This window comes from Neurospora crassa, linkage group II (assembly GCF_000182925.2).
Source record: "Neurospora crassa OR74A linkage group II, whole genome shotgun sequence".
Lineage (NCBI taxonomy): Eukaryota > Fungi > Ascomycota > Sordariomycetes > Sordariales > Sordariaceae > Neurospora > Neurospora crassa.
In genome coordinates this window covers 442,043-454,837 of record NC_026502.1, presented here as the reverse complement: position 1 = coordinate 454,837, position 12,795 = coordinate 442,043, and the positions used below count along the sequence as shown (strand labels likewise).

General features: G+C 52.0%; 2 protein-coding genes across 2 annotated transcripts; both read left to right on the top strand.

Annotated features, from left to right (window-relative positions):
* The first annotated feature begins 2,166 nt into the window (after positions 1 to 2,166).
* NCU03505 (JmjC domain-containing histone demethylation protein 3D) lies at positions 2,167 to 9,639 on the top strand. The gene is made up of 3 exons (XM_950714.3): positions 2,167 to 3,498; positions 3,571 to 7,280; positions 7,330 to 9,639. Exons 1-3 carry the CDS (start codon positions 2,914 to 2,916, stop codon positions 8,966 to 8,968), a joined length of 5,934 nt encoding a protein of 1,977 aa, XP_955807.3. The 5' UTR covers positions 2,167 to 2,913; the 3' UTR covers positions 8,969 to 9,639.
* A 1,418-nt stretch (positions 9,640 to 11,057) lies between these two features.
* On the top strand, positions 11,058 to 11,978 carry NCU03506 (hypothetical protein). Its single transcript, XM_950715.2, has one exon. The coding sequence runs from the start codon at positions 11,179 to 11,181 to the stop codon at positions 11,698 to 11,700; it is 522 nt and encodes a 173-aa protein (XP_955808.1). The 5' UTR covers positions 11,058 to 11,178; the 3' UTR covers positions 11,701 to 11,978.
* The last annotated feature ends 817 nt before the right edge of the window (positions 11,979 to 12,795 follow it).

Below are 12,795 nucleotides of genomic sequence, written 5' to 3'. Positions count from 1 at the left end.
GGGCGTTGGACAAGGGGTGATTACTGTAAGTGCAATTGCGTGTTCGTCAATGCTGTGAGATGAGGGGGAAGACAATAAATGGTGGGGGAACGCACTGAGAAAGGACCGACACCATACATCTTCACAGGGAACAGCGACGTCGTCGCGACGTTGAATTAACCTTCGACGTTATGTATATGAATTCATCCAGAAAATGTTATTCTTCGCTGACAACTACTCGCAATCGCAGCTGACCTTACCTTTCTTCGAGCACACCTAGGTGAAAGAAAACCTGTGAATAGCATCACTTTTTGTCTCCACGTCAAGCAAAAAATATGCACAGACACACGAGATATTCACATGTGTGTGTCCATGTGGTGGTGGTGGTAGAGCCCCTCCAAAGCCCAATCAGACCACACCAGAGTGTGTTTCCAGCAGGAGTTCAAGTTCTTCCGATGATGCAGTTTAGTTTTCCGCTTCCACACTGGACGCTTTTGCATTTTTACCTACACTACTTCTACCTTCCGCATGCGACCAAAAACAAGTGACAAGTTCCCAAAAAGCCTCACTCATACCTATGTACACCTCTGCCGGCATTTATTTTTTTTTAGCGCGGTACCGCCAACCTTATAGAGTTTTACTGGTTGGCCGCGGGTATACCAACAATCTTCTGTAGGAAAGATAAAAGTTAATGCCACTTGCAAATTCACCGCGCTAATAAATAAAGTATGGAATGCCCGCACCGGCCGGTGTACCAAAATGCCAAGAGTCCACCATCAACGGGCCGATAGAAACCAAAAGCTACAAACAGAAGGAACTGAACTGACAAGAAAAAAAAATAAAAAAATAAAAAAAAAAGCCACACAAGAAAGAGTGACATAAAACACAGTGACAGTGACGTTTTGGGGCAGAGTGGATCGCCCTGCTGGTTTTTTATCCGGCCGCCGGCTGGACCTAGTGTGACCTAACGGCGACGATATCCGAAGTTTTAAGTGTGGAAAGTCACGTGGAGTTCGACTGAGGGAGTGACGGATTTTCTCCAGTCCAGATTTGATTCCAGTTTGCCACCTGCCCCAACCTGGCAACTCAACTCCGAGCTCCTCTCCTCATTGGTTAGGTAGTTTTCCACCCCAGCCGCGTAAGCCCAGCTGGAGGAGCGAGCTGGAGGAGCCACTGCAGTCCCAGATTGATGCAAGTTGGGATCGCATCTGGCATCTGGCAGGGCAGGCACGCAGGCAGGGCAGGCAGTTCCAGCCAGCGAGTGGGGTCCATCAGTTTTGGTTAAGTACCGTATCGCTTTCGGCAGTCACAGGGCTCCGGTCCCCTGGGTCCCGTCTTCGTTCAACGATCCACCAAGATCATAAAGAGGGCGACGACCGATTGAGGATGATTTGAAGAGTCAATGATGAGGGTAAATGGTTATGCGACTTGACATGTTCTTCTTGGAATATTTCGCCGTAGGAATATGTACTTTATTTTCGCGGGAACTATCCAACATAAAAGTAGACATGATGCTGGCCGACGGTTTATACAATACCGGTACAATCTAAACCGGAGCGGCAGGGGCCAAGCGCTCGAGGAAAAAAGAGTCATCGGGCAACAACCTCCACCTGAATGCAAATCCACAATGTCTTACATAACCCTTCAGGTTTCCTTCCCTAGCGTACAACCCTAGTACACAGGTTGCAAATGCAAACAAGCGAGGGAAGCGCCCATTACGACTTCTATCTGATCACTTAGCTGTATCACTTTCACTGTCGCTACCGTATCCCATTGTCGGGCGTGGTGTTATCACGTTATCATTGAATTTGTCTTCTGTTAGCCGTAGTTAGTAGATGGGACCGGGAGACAACCTCCAAAGCCTGCTTTTGGAAGGCAGGTCTAACTGTCAGGTAACTGGAACCCGGTCCGTCAATTGATCAGCCCAGATTGCAAGCAGATCGACCCATCCAATCATCCATTTCCCTCCCACGGGCATGATAGGTCTCAACAAGTGCCTGCCTGCCTTTTGCTTGCCGTCCCCAACCTACGTACCGCAGTACATACCTCACTTTACCACCCATCGATCCATTCCAACCAACCACTGGACTGCACTGCACCTTGGCCCCCGCTCGTTACCGTAACGCTTCCACTTGCTTGCTTGCTTGCTTGCTTGGTCACTGCGCCAGGTCGGTTCAAGGTTCCTCCTACTAACAGATAGCGGCAGGTGTAGCCTCTGATCGCCGTCAATACACACGTTCGGCTGGAAACGACAAACATTGGCAGTCAGTTTACCTAACAAGACAAGACAAGACAAGACAAGACTGGACTGGACATCGATTGACATTGAACATTGGAAAAAAGTCGCTCCCATCAATTTGAAACACACTCCATCCATCCATCCAACAAACAACACAGACCGACGGAGACAGAGAGGCCCGATCCCGGCACAAGTGCGAACAATTCAATCCATCCATCTTATTGATCAACAGCAACAACTGAACTCGACACTTGCCGTTTCCGCCTTTCGGTTACCAAGTCCTTGTACCTACTACCTCTACCTAGGTAGTAACACCCAACCAAACCCACCGCCCGATTGTTCGATTATCCTGCCTGCCTGCCTGCCAGGCGCATTCGACTTGGCTGCCCGCTCTTCAGCAGAAATCCAAGCACGAAGCCGCCGCATCACGCATCAGGCACGCAACAGCACTCATCACGACGGGTACCGGGACTGACCCGAGCCTGTCTCTACCGTGTACACACGAGCCCTCCTTCGCCCTGGGAGTGGCAGACCCGGCTGGCGGACCACAGCGAGCTCAACCCCCGACGCCTTGCTTTCGTCCCGTTTCCCAACCGACCGACTATCCGCACACGGCACGCACGCCCCGTCCCAGCATTCGACCTCGTCATCATCGCGCAAATCGCAAAGCCTGGACGCATGTAGTGCCCCGTATCATGTCCACCCAAGCGAATGGCGCTACGGCGCCAGACCACCCCGTCGCCCAAGACGCTGTCGCCCAGGACCTCGTCGTCGCCCACAGCAGTCCGGACGCCATCATGACCGACGCCGATCCTGACGCCGACCCCGATGCCTCCACGCCCATGGGTCTGCGATCGCCACCGGAGAGCGACAAGGCCATGAATCTCGACGAGGCTTCCGAGTCCGAACTCAGTGACCTGGATGACGATGTTGCCGACAAACTCGACCAAGACCATACGTTCGATCTCGACCTCGGCTCCGACCCGCTGCCTGATCCGAAAACCGGACAGCAGCAACAGCAGCCTGAGCCTAGCGTCTCGCATGAACATGAGCCCGCCACCGCGGCCACGGTCGAAAGCGCAACGCAGATCAAGGAGGAACAAGAAGGCGAAGGAAAAGAGTCAACTTCGCACTCGCAACAGCCAGACACCGGGGCAGCGTCTGCGACCACCCCCACGTCTCCAAGTGAGGACATTGGCGAGATCTTGCCGGATAGATATGAGAACAACGTTCCTGTTTTCAAGCCAACCCTGAAGCAGTTTCAAGATTTCAAACTCTTTGTATGTTTGTCTTCTTCCTGTGCTATGACACCAGGTCTCGCTGACTGAATTGATTTCTTTGGGGGAGTGCAGATGGAAAAGGTAGACAAATATGGCATGAAATCCGGCATTATCAAGATCATCCCTCCCGAGGAATGGAGGAGCGCGCTGCCGCCACTGGACGAGCTGGTCAAGCAGGTCCGCGTCCGCGAGCCAATCAAGCAGGAGATCATGGGCCAAAATGGAACCTATCGCCAGGTCAATATTCTCCATCAGCGATCCTACAACCTGCCCCAATGGCGCCAACTTTGCGATCAGAGCGAACACCAGCCCCCTGCGCGACGAGGAGAGCGACGAGCCAATGCCGAAAAGACCAAGCCCGCTCCTCGAAGCCGCGCTGCCCCGCCTGCTGCGAACGGTACGACATCGAACAAGACTCCGACAAATACAAACACGGGCAGAGGAAAAAGAAAGGGCAGGGTTACTCGAGGATCGGCAAAGGCCGCTACGGATGAAACCGACGATCCCCCCATCACTCCCGTGTCACCACCGCCCGAAGACGAAGACAAACCACTTGCGTCGATTGAGGAGGAGGATATCAAGGACGAAGCTTGCGAGGAAGAAGAGAGCATTCCCAGAGCTGGCCGAATGGGCTTTAGCAGGCAAGGCAAGCCCAAGATGCAATCGACATCGGCACGGCGCAAGTACATTCGTCGCGAAGGGTCGGCCATGATCGACGAGGCTGCTTTCAAGGACTGGGATTATCGTATGGACGTGTCCGACTTCACGCCCGAGCGCTGCGAAGAGCTGGAAAGGATATACTGGAAGACATTGACATATGCCCCTCCGCTATACGGTGCCGATCTCCCCGGAACCTTGTTCGCCGAATCCACCGAGAATTGGAATCTCAACAAACTCCCCAACCTATTGGATGTTCTGGGCACAAAGGTTCCTGGCGTCAACACGGCGTATCTCTACCTAGGTATGTGGAAGGCGACCTTTGCGTGGCATTTGGAGGATGTCGACCTTTACAGCATCAACTTCCTTCACTTTGGAGCTCCCAAGCAATGGTATAGTATCTCGCAAGCGGATGCCCGTCGATTCGAAGCCGCCATGAAGAATATCTGGCCAACCGATGCCAAAGCCTGCGATCAGTTCCTCCGCCACAAGTCCTTCCTGATCTCCCCCTCCCACCTCAAGCAGCATTACGGCATCACGGTCAACAAGGTTGTGTCCTATCCCGGCGAGTTTGTCGTGACCTACCCGTATGGCTACCACTCTGGCTACAACCTGGGCTACAACTGCGCTGAGGCTGTCAACTTCGCGTTAGACAGTTGGCTCCCCATGGGCAAGATCGCCAAGAAGTGTCAATGTGCGCAAGCTCAGGACAGTGTCTGGGTGGATGTCTACGAGATCGAGCGTAAGCTGCGCGGCGAGTCGACCGAGTATGAGGTAACGGAGGATGAGGATGAAGACGAGGATGAGGACTCGGACGAATCAGACCAAGATACCGGATTGCCTAGTCCGCCATCAGGCTTGGATCACAGAGGAGGAAAGAGAGTCAGGACAGCGGGGCAAAAGAGAAAACGGGAGGCAAACAACAGGGGTACAGAAGGGAAAGCGAAAAGAAGTCGCTTCCGCCTCAAGGCACCTGTCGAGCCGCCGTGTTGTCTATGTCCCAACGATATTCCCGGCGCAGAGATTATGCCTACGGACGATGGTCGCAAGGCCCACCGGATGTGTGCTCTATATCTACCCGAGACATACATCGAGACCGTCGACGACCAAGAAATCATTGCGAATGTGGCGGGCATCGACAAGGCCCGCTTGGAGCTCAAGTGCTTGTACTGCCGGTCCAAGAAAGGTGCTTGCTTCCAATGCTCGCAAAAGAAGTGTCCCAGGGCGTACCATGCCACATGTGCAGCTGCCGCTGGTGTGTTTGTGGAAGAGGGTGATGTGCCGGTTATCGGAGAGGATGGGACGGAATACAAGGAGCAGGCGTTTGAGTTCAGCTGCCGCTTCCACAGAGTTAAGAGAGATCGGAAAACAGAAGGCGCTATTCTCGAAGACGATCCTGTGGTGCGCAAGACTGCAGAGGGACTCAAAAAGAACGACATCTGTCAGATCCAGTACTATCAGGGCAACATTTTCGCCGGTGTGGTGGTGGAGAACCTGCATGAGGAGGAGACCCTCCTGCTGGATGTTATTCCGAGCGGTGATAGGATTCAGGTTGAGTGGAAATGGCTTCTCGTGGCCGACCCGTCCGAGTACAGGCTGCCTAAGGCATCACCCAACGCCATTCCGATGCCGACCTCGAAGAAAGCCAAGCAGGAGATCAACGCCAAGCGCCCGGTCGAGGAGATACCGAGGAAGGGCGATGAGTTCTCTACTGGATTTGTCTGGGCCGAATTCCACACTGGCGAGCCCGACAAGAACAAGGAGCAAGTCAAGATTGATTTGGACAAGGAAAACCAAGTCTGGCATTACCTGGGACCGACGTCTACGGAAGCCAGAGCGCAATACACGGAGAACCCGTCTAGGAAGCAGCACAACTCCAAGAGCAACTTTCTGGACACTATACCCAAGCCGCCTCCAACCTACCCTGTTCAAGTTGCCTCGGCACCTAGGAAATCGTTGTCGGCAACGTACCCGACACAACAACAGCAGACCTTCATCGCGTCACCAGCATCGTCGTCGGCCCTAGCATCCAAGCAGGATAAGCCATATGTGTACAAACCACGCAAGCCTGTCCAGCCACACACACAGTTCAACGTTCAATATACGTCGCACATGTTCATGCCAGCACCGCCTCTTCCGTCACCGTCGTACGTGCCTCAGCAGAACCACCCGTTCTACCAGGCACAATTGCGACCGAATGTCCCGCAAACGGTACACCCTTCCCAGGTGTTTAGCCCTCAGCCCATGCACTACGATGGTCAGCGTAGGATGTCGCAGTCAACTCAACCATATCCTCAACAGCAAATGTCACCACATCATTTTGCTCAACACCAAATGCCCCAGCAGATGCCGCAACACCAATTCCAACCGCAGCAGCAACAGCAGCAATTCCAACATTTCCAACCGCCGCAGCAGCATTATCAGCAACAACCTCAGCAGAATTACCCACAAACCCCTGTCCCGCTGCCGCCCCAGGCTTTCCAGTTTCAGCAGCAGACTTGTGCTCCTTTACCACAACAGGTTCAGCCTCAACAACCGCAACAGCAGAGTCCTGTTCCTTTGCCACAGCAGGTTCAAACTGCACTGCCTGAGCAGCAACAGCAGCAGCAACAGGTTCACCATGTTCAGCAGACGCCTGTTCCTGTACCCCAGGTGCCTTTGCAAGCTCAACAGTCAACTCAGAGCTCTCCGCAGCAACAGCAACAACCACAGCCCCAGGACGAAGAAGCTCACCAACCGCTGCCGCCGGTAGATCAAACTCAGCCACCATCTCCGCCGCAACCTCTGCCGAAGCCAAGACCCTTCAAGGTGTACAAGGCATGCCAGTTTAGGAAACTCAAACTCCCCGAGAAGAGGCCAGGCGCTAAGAAAGACCTGCCTGATGCCTTTGCATCCCGAAGGTTCTCGTTTGCTGGCATTGACCGGATCCATGACCTCCCAGGAATTGTATGGCCTCCGAAAAACCTGATTTCAGGCCGTGAAAGTCAGTGCAGACGGGGAGTCTGGGCTCCATTGAGTGACGAGGGCATCATGCCGGCTCCAATGACTTCGTCACTGCTTAAGTGTGCGGATGATGATCAGAGGGTGTCTCAAAAGTACGAATTTTTCCAGGTTCATAATAACAAGTAAGTTTGCTTGTAAACACGTTGAAAGCAAAAGGCTAATGAAGACTAGGGATCCGCTGAAGCACCACTCGCCTTATAAGCCGGCTGTGACTGAACTGGATGAGACCACTGGGAAGAAAAAGCTCGTTCACGCCGACTTCACGAATGACTATGCGGAAAACTTTACAAACTTCATGAAGAATGCTCGTGAGGCCTTGACGAGGAAGGACATTTCGGAGCCTAGCTCGAGACCAGTGACTAGTCAAGCTCACTCACGCAACGCTTCCTCTGCATCTGCTCAGCCGAACGATAGTCAGTTTCAGCAGAACTCGTTCACTGGCCAGCCTACGCAGCACCCAAGAGTCCAACCCCAGTACACTTACAACCAGCACGAGGCTGGATTTGGTGAATCCTCATCTTCGTCGCCGTTTTCAAGTCACTCAGTTCCAGCACCAGTCCTGTTCGGTCCTGCCTTTGAGCAACAGTCTGGATCTCATCAAGATATGAGGCAGCAGTACCAAGGACCTTGGCAACAGCAGTATCAAAACCAGGGCAGTCATAACATCTGGATGGGGAGTCCACAAATGGTGGGGAGCCCTCAACCGCAGATGTTCTCCCCTTCGCCGACACAACAGGGGCATCATCATCATATGCCTCAATCGCAGCAACAGGCTCAGAACCAGCAGCCTCAGCCGCAACAGCCGGCGAAGCCGCAGTTTACCAAGCAAAGTCATAGTCCGATTCCGTTGCCGCCGTACGTGCAAAAGATGAATCAGGCCAAGCCATCGCCGTTAAGCCAACCTCCACAGACAAACAGCCGGCAGGGAAGTCAAGGAGCTTCCTCGCAATCCCAGTCTCAGAAGCGGCGACAACGAAAATCGGCTCAGCAGGCGTCAGAGCAAACTATCTCTCCTACCCAGTTAAGTGTGGACACGGGAGCAGGGTCGACACCGCAAGGTCAACCTCCAAAGGCACAGCAGACGTCGAATAACCCCTGGACGAATGCGAACAATGTCCATTTGCAGTTCCCTTCGGCGCTTAATGCGTCCTCACAACAACCAGCGCCAGCCACTGCAACACAACGACCCTCTCAAAATACCTCGGACCACACGCCCGCAGAAGCAGATGCAGGGGCCGAGCAACAAGAGAGCGGAGGGGAAGAAGAAGCCCATGACGTGGAAGAGAATTCGTACTTCAATGAAGCCCAAGGTTTCCAAACCCCTCCCTTGCAACCCCAAACCCTCTCCTCCACCGACGTCTCCCCCGACCAGAACTACTTTCCCCTTTCCGCACCACCACCCACCCCGCTTGGCGGCATCGCTTTCGGCGGTGTCGGCGTAGGAGGCTTTAACCCCGGCTCTGCCTTCAACGTGGCTACCCTCAGCGGCGGGATTGCCGGGCTGGGGGCCTTGGGTACGCTAGGCGGCTTGCTCGGCGGTCTTGAATCGGGAGCCAGTGGGAATGGTACGTGGAGCGGACGGGCGAGAGGGCTGAGTAGGAGTGGAGATAATGTGTTTATGGGGAGTACGAGTGCGATCGAGGATGGAGAGGAGGGGGAGTTGGGGTGTGGGATGGGGGGAGGAGGAGGAGGAGGAGGAGGAGGATCAAGGGGAGGGGTACATGGCGGTGGTAATGGTGGGACGGCGTTGAGTCGGCAGGATGTGTTGGACAAGATTTTGTCGAATTTGCATCGGTTGGGGACGGAGTAGAGGGACCAGTTGATGGTGGTGGTGGTGAGGATAAACATTGCATGCATTGTCTGAGTGGTGTGGTGTGGTATTCTGTTTGATTGAAAGTTTTCACAAAACGTGGAGTTTGTTATGGTTGTTGTTTGCTCGTTTTTCGATCGAACTGGTGGTTAACGGTATGCAATGGTATGCAATGGTATGCAATGGTATGGTCATGGTTATGGTCATGGTTATGGTTATGGTTATGGCTATGGAAGTGAAAGGAATGGAATGGAATGGGATGGGATGGGGTTTACGTATAGGCACAACAACAACAAATTATAGTAGGTTTAGGTTAAAAAAAAATCATGTATTATCATGTATGTACGGTGGTGATGAGTTCATGTAGTATGGTACGGTGTTTGGAAGGGAAATGAAAACAGGGTTATGAACAAAGATAAGAAGCGAGGTATACACGGAGGCAATGGAGCGGAGTGGTGTGTATCAAATGGAAATTAAAGACGACCAACAATTACAAAGAGTGCTCAGATGCATGAAGATGGGATGGCAGTCGGTGGTTTCGGTTAGCGGTATTCTGATATTTTTGGGTGGGATTTTAAGAGAAGACTACATTCGTAGCGTGTTTACACGGCGATGGAAGTGATAGAAGTGGTTGCACGTGAGCGAACTGAACTTAGTATTATGATTAAGCCAAAAGACAAGACAAGACGGGACGGATTTTATGTATCCGGCACACATGACGTTTCTAACATCCTCATCCTACTTTTGGTGATTCTTGGCTTTCCTACCTACCTACTACCTATTAGATAAAGATTGAAGAAGGGCATACATAGACCGAGGCACAGCGGGAGCCACAAAGAGCGGGCGGGCTGACGGGACGACGGGACGGATGAAACTAATCCAAGGGTCCCAAGACAATTTAAGTGAACCAACGGTCGAAAGGCAAGGCAGGGTACTAAAGTGGCAAGATACTTACCTACAGTATACAAATACCTAGCAGAAAAAGGGGGTTGGTTCCCCTTATACCCCTTATGTAGCTCGATCTTATTGCCTTGTTCGTTCTGTCTTTGAAATTCTCCGAAACGGCTGCGGCGGCGGGAGCCGGGAACTAGACTAGGCTAGACTAGGTATACTAGTGTATGGTAGGTGCCGATGTTCACTAAGTACGCAAATTCGACGATCGAAAGTTGACGACCTGAGTCCGCTGCATGCATGCATAGGTACATGAAGTATGGTAATCATGTAAGTCTCGTGCCATTGTGTTATTGTGTCATTGTGCCATTGTGTCATTGTGTCATTGTGCCATCAGTGAACAGGTCGTGTATACTAACTACTATTTCTAGATGGCGATGTACGAGGACTGGACTGCCATCCCATGCTAGAGACGGAAGGAAGGAGCCAGCAGGAGAGAGAGCTGAATTTAGGGGTCCTTTTCTTTCTTTTTTTTTTTTTTTTTTTTTTTTTTTTCTTTTTCTTGTCAACGGTCGACCCTGACTTTGAGAATCCCGGCTGTCACCAGAGATGGAAAAGGATGTGCAAAAACCTGGTGAAAGTGTGGATTGCGGACCTACCTATGGTAGGTGCTCAGCCTACCTAGACTACTATTTCCGTGTATGCTGATCGATATTAGTTAGTACCTGTGTTGGGATGGGGAAAAGAAGGGGGTAGCTAGGTAGGTAGGTAGGTCTGGGGGTGATGAGCGCACAGGTCGGTCGGTGGGTGACGTCAAGGTTTGAATGACATTGCCATGTTATCGGGGATGCGCATGGAACCTCATTGGTGAGTCTGGGATAAGTCATCGCACGCATAAACAGATCATCAACGGGCATTGACAAGAACCAACAACATCATTATTGCGAGTTTCCTTGTTTTGCGTAGGTAAGCATTTGCGTAAGTATGGTAGTGAGGGGAGGGGAATATAACATCAATGGGGGGTTCTCGCTGGATTTTCAGGGTCCTTTTGGGTTTTTCTTCCCCCTTTTCTCTTTTTTTCTTTTTCTCCTCAAGGTCGAATTGACAAGGAAGCAAACACAGCGTTACAGCCACTAGGGAACACTGTTAGTGCATACGCGGAGAAAGACATATAACTCCTTAACGGCACTTATACACCACGACAACCAATCACGTTCAGCACCCCACCTCCTTGAACCACAACGACAGCGTCAACGGACTACACTACTACTCCTCCCAAAGTCAACATCAATAACAAACCGAACAGAGATAAACAAATAATGCCAACAGTCATGGGCCTAACCACCGACTCCTCCTCCAAAACCACCACCACCCTCGGCAACCAAGACCTCAAAAAGCCCAACGGCGGCTCCCGCCTCGACACCATTTCCAAACGCAACCACCACGCCGCCAAAGAAATCGAGACCCTCTTCTGGCGATGCTTGTGCGACGACCCCTCCGCCGCGCCCGAATACATGGCCGAGGACTGCATCCTCATCAACCCTCTCTTGTCATCGCACCCCTCCACCACCCCGCTATCGAAAGACAGCGAGCCGAACATACTCGAGGTATTCGAAAAGGCCGAACCGTGGGCTGGGTTCCGGTTCCATGGCGATCCGCTGGTGGTGGAGATTGATTTGATGGCGGTGGCGTTGGTGTACAAGGTTAGTTTGTATACGGTTGACAAAAAGGGCAAGGGGACGAGGGAGGTGGTGGCTAGTGTTAGTAGTAGTTGGAGGCAGACGGCGGGGGCGGATTGGGTTTTGGTGGCGCATCATTGTCAGTATGTTGATGATGAGTGAGTGTGGTCAGTTGGTGGAGGAGAGGGAAGGGAAGGGATGGGAAGAAAAGGGGAGGAATTACGATAGGGGTTCGATATGGCTGATGGAGTTTGTTGGGGGGTTCTGGTTGTGGATGTGGAAAGCGGATGGGTTTTCTGTGTTTTTATTTGTTTGCTTGGTTGTCCCATGATGATGAGTCTATGATAGGAAGCTATGGGTTCGGATGTTATGTCCGTCTGTAATTACATCTGTATACTTGATGGGCTCCCTCGCGTATGTCAATACCTACCTAATGCCGTAATTTTTGTTTTGTGTTGTATCAAGCGATCTCACTTCTCTCATTTTGGTTGGTGGCATCCATGTTAGGAGGCAACTGAAGCCGGTAGTTAACTCACCTGAAGCTGGAAGGAGCGACTGTGCAAATGATTACGCAATTCATGTTGATGGCCACGGCGAAGCAACGGATGCACAACCGACAGGCGACCTAGCCTTGTTTTTACTGCAAGACGGACTTTGTACTTGCGCGAGCCCCCTCGTTTTCCTTCTCCAATTCAATGATCAACCCAACGGCAATCAACTTCGATCCGATCCAAGGATTTTCCAAACGGCTCCCATATCCCACGAACACTCCTAGTCACATATCAGCCCGACTTCCACCAAAGCGATCTTGGACGTCTCTTGACCTCTCTCCGCCCAATATGAACACGGAAAATGGCCGAGCAATCTTCTTCGACTTATGACTGGTTGGTCGCCTTTCGGATCTGGACTTTCTCGCTTCGAATTGAACGCTTACCAACTATCTCTCTTGCCAGATGTCATTGCATGCTTACCCACTCAGACCTGGGGAGAAACCGACCGTTATGACGCTCTGTCTTCGAGTGACACCGACAAGTTGCATACTCATATGTCCAATGGAAAGCAGTGGCCTACCATTATCGCTTGGAGTTCAGCCGTTCGAAGACTTTTTCGTTACCCGGCTGTTATCGGAACTGCCCTAGAGAACGCCGTTTGGATCTCCGATACACCAGACTGATGCTTGGCGTATCTTACTACTGCTCAGCCTCGAAGTCCCCTCAACAAAGCCACAAATTGCCCAACGTCCAATCCGAGGCCAAT